We start from the raw sequence: 24,827 nt of genomic DNA, 5'->3' as shown, positions 1-24,827 counted from the left end.
AAATACCTGCTTTGGCTTCTCTTTGTATAAAAATTATGCCACAGTTTCCTTCATATTCCCTGCCCGCTTTTTTTTTTTTTATGGTGTTAACAAACCTTGTCCCACTTCTGCCCACCACATTGGTGCTAATAATTAAGTAATCTATTTTGGGGCTTCCCAAGAAATTGCCAGGCAACTTTGGGAAAGTTGTGTTTTCTCACCTGTAAAATAACACATTAATACTATCCTTGGGTATTTAGTATTAGATATTAGAAATAATATATGTAAAACACCTTTACTTGTAATGGACCTATAGTATACACTCAATATGGACAACTTTTCATTCTTATTATAAATTGTATTTATTGGTATATATGTCTTAACTTCACTAGAGTTGTATACTCTAAAGTGCCTAGTATATAGCTGATGCTCAGTTAATGGGTTGCTGAATGAATAACTGAATTAATGAATAAACTAAAAATCAATGCCACTTATTACACGTTACAGAAAATGCATGTAAAGGGGCACTTCTGTCTGTAGCAAAGGCTGCTGATCCACCGTGACGTCAGTAAAGATTTACCCGGGCATGCTGAGATAGGCTGGTGTCATTCTAATCACCCCATCCCAAATCCCAAATATAGTTTGGTGCTAAAGTCCCTCTGAGGTTAGATTGCTTATAGGTCCTCCCAGGAAAACTCAATCTACTCTTTTTTTTAATTAAAGTTTATCGGGGTGACAATTGTTAGTAAAGTTACATAGGTTTCAGGTGTACAATTCTGTAATACACCATCTATATGTGCCATTGCGTATTCACCACCCAGAGTCAGTTCTGCTTCCATCACCATCATTTGGTCCCCTTTACCCTCATCTACTATCCCCTTCCCTCCTTACTATCTGGTAACCACTAAACTATTGTCTGTGTCTATGAGTTTTTGTTTATTTGTTTGTCTTGTTCTTTTGTTATTTTCAGTTTACATACCACATATCAGTGAAATCATACTGTTCTTGACTTTTCTGTCTGACTTATTTCTCTTAGCATAACAACCTCAAGATCTGTCCATGTTGTCAATCTACTTTAAAATAGAGGAAACACTTCTTTGGTCTCTGATTTTATCATGACCTTACTATAACAAAAGAAAGCTTTCATATATTCAGAAAGAATTTATTATGCACCATGTATCAGCAAATTTACAGTAAATTGGAAGTGGATTCCTAAGAAAGAACCAACTGCCTAGATATTAATGCCTTTGCATACATGCTCCCCTAGATGTAGATGATGAAAATATTGTGATAATGATAGCAGCTGCCATTTAATGGTGTGTGTGTGTGTGTGTGTGTGTGAGAGAGAGAGAGAGAGAGAGAGAGAGAGAGAGAGAGAGAGAGAGAGAGAGAGAGAGAGAGATTTATGGTCACAACAATCGTTATGAGTTGGATCCAGTTTTCCACTTCACTGGAGAGAAACTGAAGCTCTGGCATGAAATGTCTTACCCAGGGTTATATGCAGGTGACTTCCTGTCACACTTGTGCTTTCACTGACAGTGGCTGCCCCATTCCTAACAGCAGCAGGGATTTGGGGCCTCTTTGCAGACAGGGATGTGGGCACAGAAATCTAAGAAGGACAATCGATCAGCCTATAGAAAGAACCAGATCATTTGTCCTGGCTTCGCCTTCTGCCCAAACCTGCTGTTAGGCTCCAACCAGATCCAGGACCCAGGATTCAGCCTTGACTGTAGTCTCTCCTCTTTCACCTACAAGTGTCCCTTCACATTCAAACCCCAAACTTCCTAGCAACTTTCAGGAGGATTAAACAGAATCCAGATACAATGTTTCTGGATATATAAAAGTTAAGAAATAAAAGCATAGTATTCTCTGATACTAGTAAATATTTTAGTTACCCATAATGTTTGGAGATATAATCAAAGCATAAATACTGGAGGAAACTTTGAGTGAATTGTTTATATAACATTCTCATTGCTTCATTGGAAGCACGTCTTTATGTTATTCTTAGATTTTTTTGAGTTTTCAAAATTGTAAAAACCATATGTTCTGAATAACTCATTACCTATAGTACCCTGCTGACCAGTGTTTGGAACTTCCGATTTTCTCATAGGGCAATGTGAAAAGAAACTTATTTGAGTGTGTTCAGTGAAAGCACAATGTCTATATTCAGTTTTTAAATATTAGATGTAGGTCTGTTCCAATGACAGTGGATCACTGATTTATCACTATAAACTGACGACTCTGCTCTCATTTTATTACAAACCAGTGCCTTTGGCTGCCCGTATTCGGACATGAACTTGAGAAAGGAGGCAACACTCCAGGATCGTCTGAGAGGACAAACACAGGCAAATTTGGAATTAGACTCTTCGCATTCAAAATTGAAAAACCTCTGTAGTTTCACCTTCAGTGGAAAACATGAAAAGGTGAACAGTGAGCCCAGGTAAGGAACTTTTTGAAAATACGAACGAGAAAGTAAACCATGTAAAACAGTAAAAGAACAAATTTGCTAATGGTGATAATTCCTGACATTACTGTGAATGATTATTTTTATTTCTGGGTATTGTTGTGTTCACTGGCTCATAGAATTTATCTCAGCCTTGATCTTCATCTGAAAAATATTTTTTTATTTCTTCATCCTCAAAAATTTAAATTTTTCTTTTTCTAATTGTGTATATTGCATGGAAGCGATAGAAAGCATATCTCATCTACAAAATTCTGTAAAACTCCCCTGCACTTTGACAACTTCTTTATTCTTTGGAATCATTTTATAGATCGTATCTCTTTGGGCACATGGCCAAGTATTTGTAGCCACTCAGTCACATCTGGATTTCCTCTCTTACATGTTACTTGTCTTGGTCGTATTTCATCCAAATGCACCTCGTGTACGATTTCTTCTTACTCTGAATAGGTTTCATTTTGATTTACTGATAACGCATCATCCTTTTGTTCCTAAGTGTAAACTTAACCTTTTAAGTATCAGATTTCAATCTTTATTTACATATAATCGTTTTCTAAAGAGCTGCTAATGCAAGCTTATTTGATATTTTTTACCTACCTGAGTAAATAATCTAAATAACATCTTTTCTATGAAAGAGCTCAAATCTCCATGCTGTAAATTATAAACACAGAAACATCTCACAATAAGTAGATAATTGGGGATCAGACAGAGATGGAGCCAAGGAAGGCTAGACAGAGAAATGAGAACTGGATGTTTTTCAGACCCCTCTGCAGGCACAAGACACTCCTGTTCAAGCCCTGAAGGACACGAGACCCTCCCTCTGCCCCTTGACCAAGCTGCTGCTTGGGGGGCTGCTGCTTCTCCTAATCCTCTAGAGTCCTGCTCTTTCATTCAGGCAGGTGTAAAACGAAGATGCTCATGCCTCTCTCTGTGGGAAGAGAGCTTCCACCAGATAAGCTTTCTGCCTATTTACACCTGCAGTCCCAGCAAGGGTGTTCCTTAACTCCCAAGGGGAGACCTGTTCATTGGGAGGGTTTGGCTCCCAGGATACATTTTTCACATGGATTTTACATCCTGGAGTGTGTGCTTTTTCCTTTTTTTCATGCACATGTTGATATAGAGAATTTGGGTTACTTTTCATTTTTGGTAAATAGCTTTTTTTGATATTGATCACTGCACACAAACTCGCAGATTAGCTCTCCTCTATCTCAGGATCTATTTTCTATGGATGTGCATGCCTCTCTATTTCTGTGGCTGTAGCTTGCATGTTTAGTATTTGTTAGACACCCGCTCCTCTTTTTGAAACTTCACAGGGTCTGGTTGTTCTTTAGTGTTCTTCACACCCACACTGTTTACAACTCTACATAGCTGAGATCCTGAACATCCTTTCCATTTCCTAGGTGAGAGAGATTTTTTTTCTTCTTCAGTTTTTAAACTGTTTTCCAAGGAACCATGTTTATTTATTTCAGTACATCCATTTGTCCTTATTCTTTCTGTTCTATTCTGTCATCTTTTTTTCCAAATAAAAACTCAGTCTCTCTTGTAAACGTTTTAGACGTCCATCCTCAATGTCAAATGTCAGAGAGACTAAGCAGATCTTTGAACTGCTTTAAAAAACGATTGCACTGTCATATTCTCTCAGAGGTCAGTTAAACCTTTCTTTTCAACACAGATATATGGCTTGTCCCGTCTTGAACTCCTCTTAGGAATTTGCTCTTTTCAATATATTATTACAGGTTTATCATTTTGAAGTGGTTTGCATACTTACTACAGACAGAAAAAGTAGAGAATGTTCGTTGGTAATTGAGCAAAAAAGTCACACATGGTCCTATGTTCTCAAATCCTATTTCATGTTTGCACAGAAGTATGCAAGGAGCTGGGTGGAGGGGGCGTGAAGAGGGTCACACAACATGCATCTTGAATTCTTAAGCCTTCTTTTGCTTTCAAATCTCAAGAGCAAAACCATCCTTGCCCTCTGTCCCTGTCCACTTTTATTTTTAACCAGTCATCACAATAGTGTTTGGATAAATAGAATGGGCAGTAGTGCCACTTTGACTTATGCCCATCTCCATGACATCCTGCTCATGGTCTAGAATTCTGGCGTGAGGTCAGAAGAGAACAAGAACACATCAACAAGAAATAATACGTAATCTAGTTATTAGCAGATAAAGTATATTTTAACCCTCTTCACAGTTTACTTGTAGTAGTTTCTTGAAGCTCCCTTTCCTATAACCCAAATCTTTACTCTTAAAATCACAAGATATCAGATACAGGTGGAGGAGAAAATTTAAATTCCATCTTTCCTACATAGTGAAAAGAAATGATTTTTACTTGGTTCATGTCCCAGCATAAACATGGGTGCTAAATTAGTGAAAATTAGAGTTAGAATTTCCACTGACCTCCAATCCATCCATCAGTCACTAAGCTCTGGACAGGACTTCTGTAATTTCTTATATAAGCAACACTTGTCACCTTATACTCTCCAGACTTATTACAATTCAAGTGAAAATTATAAAATCAACTTTTGACATTCTTCCAAAATCAATTAGATGCTGCCCAGCAATTTAGTGAATTTTGTCTTTTCCTTAACTACATCCTAGTTTTGTGTTTATTTTTAAAAAGTACAATTTGTTCTCATGTTAATCTTTGGAGAAAGCATTACTAATAAATATTTAGTATCCATGATTTAGTAGTGGAAATAGTCTACGTATGTTCACATTCTTAGTAGAGGGTCAAGTTTTAAGTTTGAGTGGATTATATACTACTAGATGTTCAGATGTTCACAAAATTCACCTTCATAGAAATAAGATTATATGTTAATACAACTTTAAAGAGTCCAATTCAAACTAGGTCATCCCTATTAAAACAACTCTCTCTCTCTCTCTCTCTCTCTCTCTCTCTCTCTCTCTCTCTCTCTCTCCATATATATATATATATATATATATATATATATATATATATATATATATTCATTTTTCCTTGTGCTAACAGATTATGTGGTATATTCTTGGTGCATGATAGGGGGTCAAATGACCTTATACTTGAGTGTCTTCCATTTGGGTATGTACTCTAGGGGGATAAAAACCCTTTAATTTGTTTAACAGTTTATAGTTTTCACATACATTACCTTTGGAGCTTTCCATAATCTTGTAATTTAGGCAAAGCAGACATTATTATCATTATAGTATTGCCAGTTACAGTTGACGAAGTAGAGATCCTTACTCGCAGCTGATCTGGCACCCAAACATAGATTTTTTTTTGATGAAATCCAGAATATTCTAGCTCAATAAACTAATAATTGTAACACCAAAAATAATAACTAACTAATATTAATATCACATATATTGGGCTATAAATCATTGTGCTAAATTATATATATAATGTATATATGTAATGTATATAATGTATAATGTAAGCACCTGAAAGTTCAGAGAGGTTAGGCAAAGTTGCAAGATCACACAGGTAATCAGTAATAAAGTTGGGATTTGAATCCAGAACTACCTGACTCCAAATGCTACATATATTCAAACTATGTTAAGCTAGCAAAAGAAAGACAATGTAAGACTTTGAAAATACCTAGCTGGATTTATATGTAGGCCAACTTCTACTTCTGTCTAATATATTCTAATTCACACAATTGGTAAAACCACCATTAGTTAAAATACCTGTCATATTCAATCACTACTATTAAGAAAATCTAAGAAAATGCCTAATAAAGCTCACTTTGTTTTTCCTAATGCCTGCCATATTATAAATTTTATGCACTTCCCTAAGGCTTGTATCAATGATAAAATAGTCTGGGGAAAATTATGATAATCAGAGAAAAAGACATGTAGTGGAATAGTTCCTTAATGATCTTCATAATAAATTGAATTGCCATGAGCCAACTTGTTTATTTCCACTACTCAAGTTAGCTATAATGTAAATACCTTCTATGAGGTCCATTTGCAGAACTGAAATAGTGTGAGTTGGTTGTTCCACATATTAACTAAGTTATTAAATAGATTTTCTTTAATCCATCAGCCTTTTCTCTTACTCCTTCCCACATAAATTCTCTGCTTTGGGAATTTAAAGTCTACCAGGTATCCCACTCACTCCCTGTCATCAAACAATATTTTTTTAATTTCTGCTCTGGTGCCTTTGTTCCTATTCTCCTTACCTCATTTATTCATGCCTGAATCTTCTCCCTTCCCCAAGGCCCATCTCTGTCTTGAAGTTTTCTATAGCAGCTCCAATCCATATGAGCTTCTTGAGAATAGAAATTGTGTTTTACATGTCTCTGTATTCCCAACACCTAATATAATGCCCGATACTTAGTAGGCGCTCTACAAATGAAATAGATTTTGAGCAATCACTATGTGCCAGGGACTGTGCTAGGCCCTGGGGTATGAATCAAAAAAGAGATAGTCCCTTCCCTTGTTCCTAGCACTAGTGGTGCTTTTGGTCTGTACCATACATTTGTAGCTTATATATGTGTGTCTTTTTAATACTTGTTTTGTGTGTGTGCCTTATTTTCTCAAAAAGATTGGAGGCTGCTAAATGGTAAGAACCAATTTTAATTATACTTTTTTTTTCTTCATTATGGTTTACATTATAAATCTTAGCAAGTCTAAGCTGATTGATATATATACATATATATGCGTATATACGAGGTATGATCAAAACATACAGTGAATGTTTAATTAAAAAATAAATTATTACAGGAAAAGGCACATTGCTATTAATCCTCTTCAAAATATGCCCGCTCACTTCAAACACACTCATCCCATCGTTCTTACCACTTTCTGAAGCAGTTCTGGAAGTCCTATTTCATGAGTGTCTAGTGGTACTGTCATGGCTGCCTTGATGTCCTGAATCGATTCAAAATGTTTATCTTTCATAGTCAGTTTGACTTTGGGTAAAAGCCAGAAGTCGCACGGTGCCAGATCCCATGAGTAAAGTAAATGAGGACACACCATATTGTTTTATTTTACAAAAATTGCCATATACCAGAAGTTGTCTATGACATGGAGTGTTGTCATGATGGAGGAGGATTTACGGCACACTTTCAAACATACCTTTTCTCAAGCATAGCTCACACCCAACTGACTATACCAAACAAGGTGAAACTTGTCACACACTGTTATTAAGGTTTAACGCGCCGCTTCCCATATTGAAGATCCCTGCCTTTCTGTTGGACGGCACTCGGCAGCAGCATTCACTGTATTTTGTGATCACACCATACATGTATGTGTATACACACGTGTGTGTGTGTGTGCATTAGTTTTCCTCTTAGAATCTCAGTTTCTTCTGAGACTTTGATTTTTGAATATAGGTGTATAGATGTAGATAAATACAGATATAAGATAGGTATAGATATAACTATATGACTGGGCCTGGCACATAGCAGAGTCTATTGAAATAATAATTCTATATCATTTTTCCATTTTTATAAAAACTGTTGATGTTAAAGTCTTGCAATTTGGCCAGTTCTAGTTGTGTATATACACCACACATCTTTGTACCAAACATGGAAATGTAGACCTTTATTTATGTAGTCTGAAACGTTACTTGGCATCTGGGACTGCATGAGACCCCTTCATCAGTTGAGCAGTGGTCAAATCACCAAGACAGCCAGACTCCTTCTGAGCCTGTAGTGATTGTGGCTGGACAGGAAACTTGTAGGCCATCCATACAAGCTCCCTCCCACACCACACTACCAGAGGGACCCTGACAAACCTCTAGCCAGGTGTGACAATCCTGGAACTCAACAATGGGAAAGGACTCAAAACATTATCTAATCCAACTTCTTCAACAGAAAAATAAGGATATCAAAGCCAAAGAATTTATTTCCCTTACTGACACTGTCGTTAGTTGCAACATCAAGCCCTCTGACTCCCAAATCATCGCTGTGCTCACTATTCCCTACCTCCTCCTACCTCAGAATTAAGATTCCCTCAGACCACATTGGTTTGTGGCATGTGAATACCTGAATGGCATTTACCTTGCTAAATACGGGATCCTGACCATAGCCAGGTCCTGAAATTGGACATATTCATTCATTCAACATTTGCCCATTTAACAAATACTTAAAATGGTACTATTCCGAACCCTAGTGAGACAGCAGTGAACAAGACAGATTAAAATCTTTGTCCTTATTAAGCTTTCACTCAGTGATAAGAAAGTCACCCCAAGATAGTAAGTTGGCAGGATGAGGATTCATACTCAAGCAGGATGTTTCTAGTTTTTGCAGCTTTGGCTGTGGGCCTGTTGATTCACTCATTGAATCAACATTCATTCATTCATTCATTCATTTATTCATTCAGCAAATATGTGTGGAGATTTCAATATTGCCAAGTGGTGTGTTAGGTACTGCGGATATGGAGATGAACAAAACAATGCCATTCCTACAGCTAGCATAGTTTCAGGCAGAGGAGATGGAAAAGTAAAACAAAAGTAAATCATAAACGAAGAGAAAGTCATCGATTGTGATAAATGCCATGAACGAAGTAAAAGGGGGAAAGGGTAACATTCAAAATACTGTCAGCAATTACCTATCTTAATGTCCCAGAGACCATAAGCAGATCCAAACCATTAAGGGAAAAGAAGTGTTCTGTTGAATATTTTGCAAATTAAAAATGAAATGAGTCATGTCAAGATCAGCCCCGGAGTGCAGACAGAAACTGAGATAAAAGCACTCAGCCCTCATTGGAGTCCAAACGCCTTGGTTACTCTGGCATGTTCGTTATCCTCTGTATTTCCTAAACAAAGTTACAGTTTGGGTGAAATGTTATAAAATAACCAATATGTGCCTTAAAAAGATCTTTAAAAAATACTTTTCTGAGCTGATTCTCATAAGGCATTTTATAATTTATTGTGAATCTCTGGAATTCTGGAATCCTGCCTTGGCCCAGGCTCTTAGTAATTAAATGCTAGAACAGTGTGTGCTAGAATGTTCGTGGTTCCTTGCATAAAGGCAATGTTAGTGTTCCTGCACCACAGAAAAATAAAATTTTGTTGCCCAAACACCAGGGACATTTTTTCTCATCTATGTACTTAATCTGGCTTTAAAATATATCCTATTTGTTGTAAATAGTAAAGTTGGGACATTTAACATTTAAATAGTAAAGCTGAGACATTTTCCCATACCTAAAGCAATGCTTGTGTGGTGTAGAAAAACGAGAAAATATACACTAGTATAAAGAAAAAAATTAAAGACATTAATAATACCCCAAATTTCTCCTATTAAACAGCATAAGTTATAGGCTTATAAAATATGAAAATTTCCCACTGCAATAATTCAGGTAATATAGAAGTTTTTAAAAATAATTTCTCCCTCCCCACTCCTCAACTTTGATGCTGTGTCCTAAGATAACGTGTGTGATTAGATTGTCATGTTCTCTTCTACAATTTTCTGTTTATACAGATATGCAGATATACATTCACTCTTTTTTAAAAAAAATTACATTAACTTTTTGTTAGTTTCTTTGAAGTTTAGCTTATACCACTATGGATAGATTATGATATAACCAAGTTGAATATGGGGAAAGATGCTGCATTCCTGAAAGGTTAACATGGGAGCGAAAGCTTAGCATGAAAGGTTTAAGGACCCTGACATTAAATGCTTAGGTTTTAATAAAATACACACATATTTTATCCCAAGTTTATAATGTTGGACCGAACAAGGCACCTGTAAAGAAATCAGCATTTATGACCAGAATTGTCTTGGTCTTGGATTTTTATAGGGAAATGTTGCAAAGACTTAGACAACTAAGTCTAATCACAAAGAAAGAAGAAATTTGCCTCATCCCTTTTGGACAGCCACGTGAAGTCATTGTTTGCTAGCTCAAAGAAAGTCTGATGATAAAACATATCAGCTAAAAACATATGTATGTTTCATTTATTTAAAAATATGTCATGGATAATTTGCCATATCAACACAAATGGATTCAATGCATTATTTTTAATAACTATATCATATTCTGTAGTGTGGACATACCTTAACTTATTCCACTCATTTCCCTATTGACAGATATTCAGATTGTTTGTTATAAATAACGCTGTAATAAACATCTTCGTATGTATATTATTTATTGATGTTTTATAATACAGTGGTTTTAAAAGTTTAATTTCTTTTTATTTACAAACTGAAAACATTGTTGCAGCAAGTGTCAGTCCTTCTTTAGATTGAGAGAGTCTTACAGGTCCGTGATCCCTTTCGCTTTCCTATAAATCAGTTCACATATACAAACATACATACACACAGTATACGCACATACATCTGGAGGAAGCGTTGCAGCCCTCATAATTGGATACCAGCATGTACCTCTCACCTCACCACACACCACACCCCGTTACTAACTCTTCTCATGCCCTGCTCTCCACGTGTCTGGGCCTTTGCCATGTCCCGCTTTATACTCCCCTTAGTAAAATTTGTTTTGAAGTTTAGTTCAAACTCATCTTCTCCTGAAAGCTTTTTCTCATCTCTCCAGCCTTTAACTTGAATCCTCCGTTGGATTATAAGTCACTTGGTGGCAGACACCATCTTGGCTGAATGCAATGCCTGCCTGTAGGAAAAGCTCAAAGCAATGTTGACTGGACTTGGACAATTTGTCTAAAAATAAATGGCAGTCAGAGGCCAATATTTGCCTTTCAAGCCCTATTATAAATACACTTATTAAGGCAATTATAAATACACTTGTTAAGGCAATTTTGGGGGAAAAATAGCAATGTAAAACAGTCACGTGTGGCATGTGCATTTTTGGCCTAGGGACCCTATCCTTTCCTCTTAGAAGTCAGCAAACTTGTTCAGTAAAGGGCCGTGTAGTAAGTATTTTAGACTGTGACAGCTCTAAGATCTCTGCTACAATTACTCAGCCTGAGCACTGTAGTGTGAAACAGTCATGGCAGTAAATAAACAAGTAAAGCGAGTAGATCTGTGTTCTAGTAAAACTTCATTTACAAAAACAGGCAATGGGCAGGATTTGACTTGTGGACTATAGTTTTCCAACTCCTATTCTAGATGGTGTCTAGCTATATTTAGACTGACGTGAATTAAATTCAAATTCTGCCTTTTTTTCTTTGACTCTACTGCTTACTGTGTGACTTTGGGCAAGCTACTAACCTGTCTGTTTTGATATATAATCATAAGATTTGTATCACCTCCCTCATGTTAGGCATCTAATTCAGGACCTAGCATTTACTGAACACAGGAATAATGGCGCCAATTTGCCTTGTTAAAGTAAAGGAAGCATAGAAAAAGGGTCAGGGAACATGCAGTTGCTTTTTAAAACTGAAAGTAGTGAAATCCTAAGGAAAAGGCAAGAGGAAAAACAATGGGTAGCCGAGATTATTGAATGAGGCTGGCAGGTCTCACCAGCAGAAGCAGTAATCCTCGAAATCATGTACACTCCTCTACAGAGTGAATCAGGACAGATAGACAGGCAGTTTGACAATTGTTGCAGCAACAGCAATACTATTAATAAAACATTTTTAAGATGGTTTTGTGCGCCTGGAGCTCTAATGACTATATAAAAGGTATGGGCCAGGCTTCAAGAATTATTGATGAAATAGTAATACCTGCAGATTTCAATGGTATTACATTTCTAGCTAAAATACAAACAAATATGAATGTCTGGCACCTTACTAACACAAACATTTCAACTGACTATATGCAATAGGTTCTTTCAAGATGCAACACTTCAGGGGCTTTTTCCGCTGCCATCAAGATAAAGTCCAAACACTTGAGAACAGCATGTAAGGCTCCCCACAGCTTGGCTCCGCTTATTCTTTCAGCCTCATTTTTGATCCTTCCTTTCCTTATACAGTTCAGATGCTTCAGCCAAATAAGTTGATGTGCTTATTCCTGTCCCCAAAACACTTCCCCCTCGCAGTTTACTTATGCCCATTCTGTTCCAGCCTAATTCCCTAAACCTTTACAAACCCATTCATCATCCACATCCCCATTCTTTCAGACCCAGACCTGGCTGTGTCCTCTGCAGAGCAACCTGGGCAACGTGGCCCGGTGCCAAGCCACGTCCTCCTGCTGGCTGCCAGGAGCGTTATTAATATTACCTGTCCTTTGCTTTTGCTCTGCCTGTGACATCTCTGTGAAGCCCTCTGTAAATGCTCAGTAAACCCTACAAGGTGATGTGTAGAGTAGAAAGAAACCTGGATTTGGAGTCTGAAGGCTTGAGTTTGTGTCCTGGCTCCACCATCGTCTCACTGTGTGCCTGAGATGGGCAAGTGGTTTCACATCTCTGGTTCTTAATTTTTTAACTTATAACAAAGGTCCTATACCAACATCATAGAGTTTTTTGTGAGAATAAAATGAAGTTAAATGAAATCAAGAGTCTGGGAGTCCTTGGAAGTTACCTACGTCACTCAGGAAATGTAACTGAATCTGAACTGTTCACAGGATTTGTTTGGCTTGGTGTATCTCCCTAGTAATGTAATAATTTTGAAAACAGGAATTATACCAAGATATATCTGCAATTGATTAATTGCAGTGCCTGGTATTTTTCTTTAAAGCCACTCAATAAATTTGATTTAGTCTTAAATTGTTTTTAAATGTCCTCACCAAAGTTATATAAAGCACTCTAGCTTCTATTTTTTAATTTTGTAAGTTTAAACCGAGATCTTTATCAGCATATATTGCAGGTGGATGCTTTGAGATGATTTGAAATTAAACTCAGTTTCATAAAATTTTTAAATTTTATGGGGGGAAATTCCCAAGGTTTCCCAAAAATGTGTACGCAGAGCTAAAATTTTTTCCACCTTATTTTTTGTAAAACTACTAGGATGTGCACACTTCGTGCCTCCAGCATCCCATGCTGACTAGTAGCCCTCTCCACCAGATACCCCCTGCATAAGTTTAAGCCCTCTTTCTGTAGTTTATATTCTTTCCTACAAGAACGTAAGTAAATCCTGATATATAGAATATAACGAAAATTATACATATTGAATTAATGAAAACATTTCACATATTTTATGTGTCGATGATGCATAAAAGTGTGTAGACTATTTTATAACATATTATTTCACTGCTTATTCAGAACACACCCTGGGAGCAAGTACTGTCTCCATTCTGCAGACTGGGGAGCCGAGACCGCCAGAGCTTACATCTACACTCTGGGTCACAAACCTAGCACACCAGGTGCAAGGACATGGAGCCAGGTTTTCCCACTCTGAGTGTACTGGTCTCCACATTAAACCACAGGTGGTTAACTAGCTAGAGTTAGGCTGCACAGTTGCTACATAGGACCTTCTTCCAAGGTCCAAAGATATGATTTCAATACAAATTCTTTCACAATTTTTGGGCATTTTTGATGGAAAAAAGAAAATAGTCTTAATGGTTAAAAAAAAAATCTAACTGATAAGTAGAGTGTGTTTTTATCATGACATACATGTTTATAGAACATATAAAGTTACCTCAAATTATGTACAAGTCACTTACATTTCTATGTAAGGTTTTAGTAACTGAATCAGTTTCCTCATCTAAATCATAAATGGAAACAGTATTTGCATGCCTAACTCAAAGGCTTGTCCATAAGGATAAAATGTGAGAGTTTCTGTCCAAGTGCAAGCAGAAAATATGTTTTTAAAGTAAGGTGTTACAATTTTCATTAAAATCATAAATATTACAGATAAATTAATCAGCGATCTCAAGTTCTGTCTATCTAAAATTAACTACTAGGTAATTAGCAGCACAGGAAAAGGTTCATTTTAGAAACTACCATATTTATTACAAACTATGAGCCTCAAGTTTTAATAAAGTGCTGTGATGAATGAGTTACAAAATTAGTCCTCACAGCATACTGGAGCATTTAAACGTTAATTAATTCCTTGACATCCAACAATATAACTAAATTACTTTATACAGTTGTTTGAGCATAATGTATATAATCTTTTGATTACAATAAATGCTAAAATCATCAGTAGCAATTATTATTTACCCACCTACTGTCCCTAATAGCTCTCCTCAGAATCCGAAGAGATTATTCTCCAGAGAGTTTTAGAAATATTTTTGGTATAATAGAATGGGGGGGAGGGCTTTTAAGTTTTAGATTTCAAAGTTAGAGTTTCTGAACAAAAGTGTAGTGTTTTTCTTACTTTAAATTGAAATAAAATTTTGACAAGATTCTGTGCAGAAAAATCCCTTCTAATTCACTATTGATTACCCTTTGGTTTCTATTTAAATGTGTGCTGCTGTCATGATTTCTCCCTACCTCACAGGATAATGAATCTACATTTTATTTCTGTTCTTTGCCCAGACTGGTACAGCAGGCAAAGTGTTTGAAAATCAAAGGAAAAGAAGATATTGACTTGGATAATCTCTTCAGAGGTAAAAACAAAAACACTAGCAAAAACACAGACTATGGTTTTTGTTGTGAAGAAATGTCTTGTTCGGTTGGTTGGTTTTACCATTCTAGTAGGGAATAGCGGAAGGAACCTGCCTAGAAGTCAAGAGATTTGTGTTCTAGTCCCAACCCTATGAATCATAAGTTCTGTCACTTCACTACTCTAAATCTTAATTTTCTCATTTTTAAAGTGAGAGGTCTAGACGTTGTAATCACTATGGTCCTCACTCATTGTAAGACAAATCTAAATCTATGGAAGTAAAAGTCTCAATGGTGCAATCTCTTTCTGCCATCAACAGAGGGTCGGCAGGGAACACAGAAGTGTCTCATTGCAGTTTTGTACATTGGGGGACTGGGAAATATACCTCCTTAGTAAGACGGGCAAGAAGGTTATTGGGGAAAAAGTTTAATTATTAGAAGCTGAGGGATTATTAGAGTATAGGAAAAAGAACTGCATGTTTTCATTTAATTATGTTTCTTTACACTTAAGGCTCTATATAGACAAAAATCTCATCTATAATTTTAAGATTGTATTGTAGCTAGCTAAGGAATAAATTTTCCCTTCATTGCGTTAATTAAGTACAATAATTCTTATTTGGTCAGATAAAAACAATTTGTAATTAGTATCTTTACATGTTTAGCCATAGTAGTTCCATGTCTGTACCTCCCAAAACATGGTAGGAGATCTGTTTATCTTCTAGAGAAAAAGAAAATTAGTGAGTTTTCTGCTGACTTGGCCAAAAGTGCAACAAATTAGCCTAATTTGGTAGCAATGCACTTTATCTCTAATACAATTTTACACTGCTTTTCTCAAGAGAAAAAGAGTGTGCGTGGCAGTCATTGAACTAACAAGGGCTGTGACTTCTATGAGCAAAGCTAACCTGCTCATTTCAGGCAAGGCCCAAGCTCAGCTTGTGTTGTTGGAAAAACTCAACCACAAAGGAAGAATCTTTTCTCAGAAAATGGAGGGCAGTTAAGTTGCTTCGGTTTGATTGTGCATCTATATGTTTCTCCCTAACCAGAAGAATTTCTGTGTGGTATAACTAGATCTGAACACTACTTTACATAAAATAAAATAACTGATAATTTAGAAACTGCCCCAAACAAATGTTCTAATCCAGTTTACCAAGCCTTTGTTCTGTAAACAACATGTTTTGGAATGGTATAGGGAGTCCTAACGAAGTGTCAGTGTGTTCATTCATATTTTGACACTTTAGAAAATATTTCCACAGAGTAATTATACATATGTTCCTGTTAAAATCTGATACACAATTTTTGTAGTTCACATAGTAAAATTAATAATGAGGATCATCCTTATAAAAATAGAAAATATCACTAGCAAAATACATTTGCATAATGTGAAAGATGAAATCTCTTAACTGGTTTAGCATGCATTTGTTCTTTTCTGCATCCTTTATAAAAAGTTTATAACCATATGTGTTTGTCTATTCATGTATTTACTGTGCTCTTTAATTTAAACATTTCGATTTCCTCACCGCGAAGGTCTGTGTGTACAGATGTGGGACAACAATGACACAGTAACCTGCAGGGACACACCCTGCCTGATGCAGAGCACACAGCTACCTGATGGGGGCCCATGATGCTCTCTTGTGGAGAAAATGCCTTCAGGTATCCATTCTAGGCCCTGAAAATTGACAGGATTTATTTAGCGTGTGCTTTCTTTTCTAGCCTTTTGTCACACAAAGTGGTTCTTCCTTATAGTGGACTAATCCTCCTTATTATGATTAAGCTCATTTTCTCTGGTTCTAACCTGGTTGAGACAAAATAATGAGAATAAATATGTTACTACTGTGATATTAAATGATTATTTAATATTTTGTTTTTATTTTGCGTAAGCTTACCCACCTGAGCATAATTTCATTTTTTTTAAATTTATTTATTGGGGTGACAATTGTTAATGAAATTACATAATTTCAGGTGTACAATTCCGTATTACATCATCAATAAATCCCATTGTGTGTTCACCACCCAGAGTCAGTTCTCCTTCCATCACCATATATTTGATCCCCCTTACCCTCATCTCCCTCCCCCCACCCCTCTTACCCTCTGGTAACCACTAAAATATGTCTGTGTCTATGAGTTCTTGTTTCTCATTTGTTTGTCTTGTTTTTGGTTTATATACCACATATCAGTGAAATCATAGGGTTCTCTGCTTTTTCTGTCTGACTTATTTCGCTTAGCATTATATTCTCAAGATCCATCCATGTTGTCAGAAATGTTCCTATATCATCTTTCCTTAACGCTGAATAGTATTCCATTGTGTATATATACCACAACTTCTTTATCCATTCATCTATCCAAGGACATTTTGGTTGTTTCCATGTCTTGGCCACCGTAAACAAAGCTGCAATGAACATTGGAGTACACGTGTCTCTATAGAGAAATTGAGCATAATTTCTAAATCTTTACCTTTGTTTATTTGTTTGTTTTTGGTCTGACCATAGATTTGAACAAACACCGTAATCCATTAGTTCCTTTTTTTTTTTTTTTTTTTTTTAAGGAAAATGGGCTAAGATTTATTCTCCTTTTCTCCCATGAGGGAAAATAATATACTTTTGACTTTTAGAGTTTGTGTACACAAACCCAGGCAGCTTCTGTTTTTCCTATCTTGGGCACATTCTCAATTTTTACTTGGAAGCATCTTTATTGTCTAAGTCATTTTATTCAAAGTAGATATGCTTGACAGACACAATAAAAATATTTTAAAGACTACCCATTATTTTCAAGTATACTTCTTAGAGATTCAACATTATTTCCTTTCCCATAATCATGAATGAAAATAAGATTGGATAACAGTGTCTTTTAGTTTATAATCACATAAACGGTTGAGGAAAATATAATTATCTAAAAGGCTGTGGTAGTGAAATTGGCAGAAGTAAATTGGAGTTTGTCTTACTAATCTCAAGGTTTGCAGGTAAGCTTATTGAGTGCCACACCTAAGACATGGAAATGGTAATTATCCTTTGTGTCTTTTGTTAAGTAAATAACGCATGGACATAGAGTTGAAATGTTTAGCGAATAACAGGCCCCTTCTCTGGGACTGAGTTGGGCACCTGCACAGTGGCCTTTCAGGTTTTTACCTTTGCCCAATGAGTGTTCCACAGACACTTGCACAAAATCTACTCCTTTGAACACCAGTTGAGTGAGGCTGATGAAAGTGCATTTCCTTTAAGTATAAAGGACAAACTCATCTAAGTGATCTGGCCTTATGCCCCATTGAGAACTCTAGACCCAGAGCAGCTAAAACTCAGTTATTTGGTGCCACAGACAGATCTTGCAGTCACGGTAACCACATTGTGTCACCCAGGAAACAACCTTTGGTACTGTGCAATGTTCAGCTAGAAAACTACTTTTTTACTATTGATAAAGTTTTGGGCTCAAATGTGTAACTAATGATCACTTCCTTAAAAATCCAAAGCTTTTATAAAGCAAAAAAAATGCAAGAGATAAACATTGTTAATAAACCCTTCATTGATTTATTTTGGATATAAATTCACCTTTTTGTTTTCTTTACCAGTATAGAATCAAATTATATTTGGTGATTTACAATTCACTTCTTTTTCCACTTGCTGAGATATCATGGTTACTTTTCTAAGTCAGTGCATAAACACCTGCTCTTCTTTTCTTTCTTTTTAAGTAAAAATTGTAGCCAAGGACACAAGAAATCACACCCATTCAATCACCACTTGGGTCAAAAAATAGAAGCTGACTGGAAGCCCACCTCATGCCATCCAATTACCACCTCCTGCCAGGATAATCGCTCTTCTGATTTCTGTCGCTATCAATTACTTTGTCCCTGTTCTGAACATTTTATAAATGAAATCATATAGTATGTACCCTTTTCTGTCTGACTTGTTTTGCTAACATTATGTTTGTGAGATCTGTCTAAATCATGGTCTTCTTATTCTCATTATTACATATCATACAATTTTATGGTGATTCCACAATTTATCCATTTTTAATGTTGTTTTCAGTTTTGCCCTCTTACCAATGGAGCCATGAGGAATATTCTAGTGTATGATCCTATGGATATTTGTATGCATTCCTGTAGGGTATATACCTAAGAGTGGAATTTCTGAGTAATTGGGTTTGTATAATTTCAACTTCAGGAGCCAGTGTCAAGTATTTTTACAAATTGGTTGTACCAGTACATTCCTCCCAGCATGTTTTGGAAATTGCAGGTACTCCAAATCCTTGCCAACAGTTAATTTTTATCAATCTCTGGTTTCAGGCATTCTTTTTGCTTTACAGTAGTATTTACTTATGCTTTTAATTTTTCATTTCCCTAAAGCCTAATGAGCTTGAACACATTTCATGTTTATTGCCATTTGAATATTCTCTTTTGTGAAGTATATTTACCATTTGTCTTAGGTTATCATTTTCTTACTGATTTGGAGTTCTTTGTATCTGTAAATGAATCTATTGTTAAGATAGATGTATTACAGATATCTTCTCCAGTCTATGATTTGCCTTTTCACTTTCTTAATGTGCCTTATGATGAATAGAAATTCCAAATTTTAATATAGTCCATCAATCCTTTCTATTTTGGTTAGCACTTTTAGTGTCTTGTTTAAAAATCTTTGCTTATTGAATGTTCATGAAGATACTCTGCTGTTTTGTTTTGTTTTTGAATTTTTAAATTCAAGAATATTTATTGTTTTTTCTTTCACATTTAGATCTACAGTGTACCTGGAAATTATTTTTTATACATGGTAAAGCATAGGGGTCAATATTCACTTTTTTGTGTGACTATTCAGTTAATACAGCACCATTTGTTTAAAAAGGCTTCCTTTCCCCAATTGTTCATCATAAATCAAAGTGACCATCACTGCCCTTATATTTCAGTATGTCTCTTGTAATTGGCATATGATATTCACTTTGATATTCAATGTTATGATAGAAGACTTTCAATTAGAGTATTTAATATATTTATATGTAATGCTATTTCTGTTAAGTTGAATTTATAACTATCATTTCAAAAATAGTTTTCTATTTTTCTTAAAATTTTTGTGTTCCCTTTTATATTTCTTGCTTTATTTTTATTACTGAAGAATTTTTTTATTTTACTATTTTCCCTATATTTGCTTATCAGTTATGCATTTTTAATATTCTTTTAGTAGATATTATAGCTAGTATACATCTTTGTGTAGGATCATTTTTCCTCTATCTTAAAGGCTCCTTTTCATATTTCTTTTAGGGTATCTTCTAGCTATGTGTTTTAAAAAGTTTTTCTTTGTCCAGAAATTTTGTTCTTTTACCTGAACTTTTGAAGAATATTTTTGCTGGTTATGGAACTCTGGATTTACAGTTAAATTTATTTTGGGTTTTAAAGATGACATTTTCTTGTCTTCTGACCCCCGTCATGGTTTACCTCGAGAGGTCAGCTATAGTTTTATTTAGTGTCCTTTGAAGGAACTATGTCTTAGAGAATATATCTTATTTCTCTCTGGCTGCATGTAAGATTTTTCTGTTGTCTGCAACTTTCAGCAGATTTATTGTGAAGTGCCTAATGTAGATCTCTCTGTGTTTTTCTTTGGGAATTCATAGTGCTTCTTAAGTCTATAAGTATATGTTGTTATTTACTTTGAAACATTTATTGACCATTACCTCTTCAAATATTACTTATGCTCCATTCTCTCCCTTCTCTTTTGAGACTCCACGTACAAATATATTAGATTGTTTTCTTGTTCATATGTCTTATATACTATTTTCTATATTTTCCTTCAGTTTTGAACTACATGCTTTAGTTTGGATTTTTTTTCCTACTGACATTTCTTCAGGATCACTTAATGCTCTCTTTGACTGTCTCCAAATTGTGATTACATTCATCCAGTGAATTTTTAATTAGTTCTGAGTGTATTTCAGTTCTGGCATTTCCATATACATGATTTTTTTAGAAATAGAACTTAGGTTTTGAGTAAAATTCTCTATTTTGCCATCTAATTTCTTAAATACATTAGTCACAGTTATCAATTCTGGGCCTCATAATACCAGTATCAGAATCACTTCTGGACACGCTTTTGTTGTCTTTCTTTATAGGAGGGTTGTTCTACTAAAGCTACTCCATAATATTCTTGCGTAACAGCCACAAAGAATTTCACTGGGTGATTCTATCATAATGGGTTTAATCAAATGCTCAGTCATTAATGTTATTATTTTCAGCCTTTATATTTAAAACAAAGATACAGTAAATACTTGTACAATTGTATGTGGGCATTTGTGGGACTATTTCTATAGTATTAATATCTGAAAGTGAAATTGTTGGATCAAAAAGTGTGCACTTTATATACAAGGTCTGACAATTATGTTCGCAAGCTTATCCTAGAAATAGTGCTACATACCTCATTGCTCAATATTACTACAGTCACCTTCGAAATACTCCCGTTGGGAAGCTATGCACCGACGCCAGCAGCTAGTCTATCCTTCAAAACAATTTTGGAACTCTTTTTCTGGAATGGCCATCAGAGCTGTTATCGTGTTACCCTTGATGTCCTGAATGTCATCAAAACGTCTTCCTTTCAATATTTCCTTTACCTTCGGGTAAAGAAAGAAGACATTGGGGACGAAATCAGGGGAGTAGGGAGGGTGTTCCAATACAGTTATTTGTTTACTAGCTAAAAATTCCCTCGTAGACAGTGCCGTGTTAGTTGGCACATTGTCGTGATGCAAGAAACGTGAATTGTTGGCAAAAAGTCCATGTCATCGAACTTTTTCACACAGCCTTTTCAATATTTCCAAATAGTAAACTTGGCTAACTATTTGTCCAGTTTATACAAATTCATAATGAATAATCCCTCTGATATAAAAAATGGTTAGCAACATCACTGCAACTAACTCATGAGCTTTTTTTTAGCTTGGTTTTTAATATATTCTATATTATCTTTCTAAAAATACCCCTCACCTTTCTTTTCATGCAAACTCTTTTCCTGTAAAGTGCCAGAAGAACTGAAAATGAGAAAGCCAGTCTTCTTGCTGGAATCAAGGCTTAGTTTATAGTTTATGGATTTTCAAGAATTATAAGTGTTATTGGCAAAATATTTTGAAAATTCAAATGTGGAGAAAAGTAACAGTGCAAGAATAAAACAGTCTGAGTAAAAATAAATCTGTAATAAGTAGATACTTATTTTTAGTTATAAGGCTTGAGGGACTGACAACTCCGAAAACTAAATTTCACAGCACCAAGCCCGGTGCAATGTGGGCAACCATGCCGTAAGCTTCCTCAGAGTATCCCAAAAATAACCCTCTGAAACTAGTGTCTGCCTCTGACACATCCTATTCTCCACACTGACACTGTCTCTGGTTGTATCAGAATGCAACTTTACCTATCCAAATAACTCTAGCCCACATGCGTAGCTGGTGCCTTAAACATTGTTGTGGAATAGAGGTCAGACACCAGTTGTCAAACTGAGGGCCCTTGACTCGTTTACTTACTGTTCAGAGTTGTGGAAGAGTGGACAACCCAGACAGAGGTGGTGAAACAGATCTTTTTTGCTGGGATAGAATTACAACTTTGTGTTCCAACATTGCATAGCAGTCTTTCTCCAAGACCAAAATGGGATTCCTAGATTCTTACATTTATGCTCATTGTCCCAGGCAAGGTGATAGGGAATTCTAATAACTTCACCTTTCAGGTATTACAACTTGAAGATGGGAAGTAGCAAATTAGGGTCAAGGAAAAAGCCTGTTTTCATGAACTCAGGAAAAAAAAAAAAAACACTGAAAAGACCAGAAAGATAGAGAAAACCCCTTGCAATTTATCAGAGCTGAAAAGTCAAATAGCTGAGAACGGATTTCTTAAATACTCCTTTTGCTTTGGTTTGCTTTGTTGTGGGTTTTTATGTCTTTATTTTAATAAAGTGAACTAATAAGCTAGATTTCAGTGATTTTTTTTTAAAAAGCAGACAAAGGAAATAAGCTATTGTTGACAAACAGCATTAAAAGATGGTTAAGTGTTCTTCTTCCCAGTGTCAGATTTGAGGGATGTGGACATTTCCCTTCTTAGATTCTATGAATGTGTAAGAATTGTGTGGGTGTATGTGGGTGGGCTGGACACCCCCAAAGTAAAGCATTTCTCTCCTTTATTCATCATTTCTCCCAGTGTGTTGCCAATCTTGTCTTTCGTGTCTCCAATTTCAATGCTAAAGGGAAATAGCTTGGACTACAGCAGATTCATTTACCTCTCAAATATATCCAGGATCAAGGAGAGAAAGCCCCTACTTCTCTCCAATAGGTCAATGGTGTGAGACACTTTTTTGCCTTTATGATAGGTACCAAGGACTTGGGGGGAAAAACTGCCATGATACATACATATTCTCCTTGAACAGAACATGCCTATTTTATGAGTAAAGGTTTTTTTAAACTTAGAATTTATACCCCATAAGGATACAGTCAATGCAGAAAAGCTCACGGCTTGTTCTAAAGGATACAGCAGAAAGATTAGATAAGAGAAAACGTCAAGATGCTGGAGCAGTTGAGATAATGAGACAGTGGAATTTGTTTTCTTAAAAGGCCTTTAGCTAAAGATTGTCCTGGGTTTCTCTACCCAGACAGCACTGCTATTTTGACATTCCATTATTACAGAGAGAAAAGACTTTTAAATAGTCATGCCAAGCACCATACGTCTAAACAGAGAATCAGAATTTGTTGTCTTGAATATATGAAAAAGATTCTTAGCTCTATCATTGGACAGTTGTCATGTTAGATTTCTGAACTGAAATTCTTCAGACCTAAAAATCATTACTGAGAAGTAGAAAATGAAAGTGGTTGCTGACCCCAGTACACTTGGGTTGTTTTTTCAAAAGTTCTACTGATCTATTACTTAAATTGGGAGATACAAGAAATTTTCATGTCTTTATAAATTAAAGTAGCTATTAAAGTGAGTAATTTTACCTAAATAAGGGGCATAAAATACTTCAGTATCCTATGAAAATGTACATGAAATATGTTTAGTATACCAATTAGGTATTTTGTTGAGTCACTTTGAGTACATTGCATCTCTTCTCGTTGCCATAGTTGCCATGGCCTTGTGGGGATACATTGCACATCATTTATGTCATAGACTATTAACAGACAACAGTTTCTGCTATTATTTACATGGTTCTCCCTTATTCACTGTTTTCATATGCTTTACTTCACTAATTTTTTTTCCTTTTGTGAATAATTTTAGATGATCAAATTTTCCTTCAAATTTTGACTGCCAAGCCTTTAGTGGTTTTGATATGCAGAAAATCAGATATAAAATAATCATATAAAAATAAATAATAAAATAACAAGTATTTAAGGAAACTACACTTTAAAAAAAAAAAAAAAGATGAGATCCCTGAGTTATTCTAGAAGTAGATACTCTGATGACATTGTTGTTTTGTGTGTTTTTTTGCCTTTAGAAAAAATTTTCCCCAGTGGTGATGGATTTTCATTCACATTCTTTGCCTAGTTTTTATTCTGTAACTTTGAAAAGGACACTTAAAAACAATTTCTTAGCAATGGCATCAAATAATACCTGTTTTTTTTAATATGCTCCTCAGGATGGTGATAATAACATTCATCTAGCACTTCCCACATTATAAAGCAGATTCGTATTTATTGGCCCATTTTCCCTCTGAAGGATTGTGGGTAAATTTTCCTGTTGAGGTGATTGAGGTGATTGAGTCACAGGACAGATAACTTATCTAAGGTCACGCAGCTGGTAAATGACAGCGTTACAGCTTAAATTTTCCTCACAAATTTAGAACTCCTTCCCTATAAAACAGTGTTTCATCGTGACATGCTCACAGAGCTAACTCACAGTGTGGTAGTGAAAGGTACGTTAGAAGGAGAGTTGCGCGAGCTGACTTTAAGTCCAGCCACAAACTTGTTGCCTGATGGGCCTCCGCTATTTAAGCTGTGAGATGAGGACCATTTCTCTACCTCTCAAAGTAGTAGTTGAGTGGATCAAAAGAGAGAATTAGTATGAAAGGGCATTAAAAATAAAGCAGGTATGAAGGTATGGCCAGTACTCAAATATATCTCTGTGAATTCATCAGAGGTGGATT

At 35.7% G+C, this 24,827-nt stretch overlaps 1 protein-coding gene across 3 annotated transcripts in view; it reads left to right on the top strand.

The window, feature by feature from the left end:
• L3MBTL4 (L3MBTL histone methyl-lysine binding protein 4) overlaps window positions 1–24,827 on the top strand; it is a 460,291-nt gene that overhangs the window by 319,007 nt on the left and 116,457 nt on the right. For all 3 annotated transcript variants that reach the window (XM_081078814.1, XM_081078815.1, XM_081078813.1), the window contains 2 exons: window positions 2,246–2,419; window positions 14,689–14,759. In XM_081078814.1, coding sequence (XP_080934940.1) covers window positions 2,246–2,419; window positions 14,689–14,759 — 245 coding nt within the window. The remainder of the gene's footprint in view (window positions 1–2,245; window positions 2,420–14,688; window positions 14,760–24,827) is intronic.

Source organism: Rhinolophus hipposideros (assembly GCF_964194185.1).
Source record: "Rhinolophus hipposideros genome assembly, chromosome: 17".
In the NCBI taxonomy this organism is placed as follows: Eukaryota; Metazoa; Chordata; class Mammalia; order Chiroptera; family Rhinolophidae; genus Rhinolophus; species Rhinolophus hipposideros.
The sequence above is the reverse complement of the archived record's forward strand: the minus strand, read 5'-3'. Positions and strand labels throughout refer to the sequence as shown.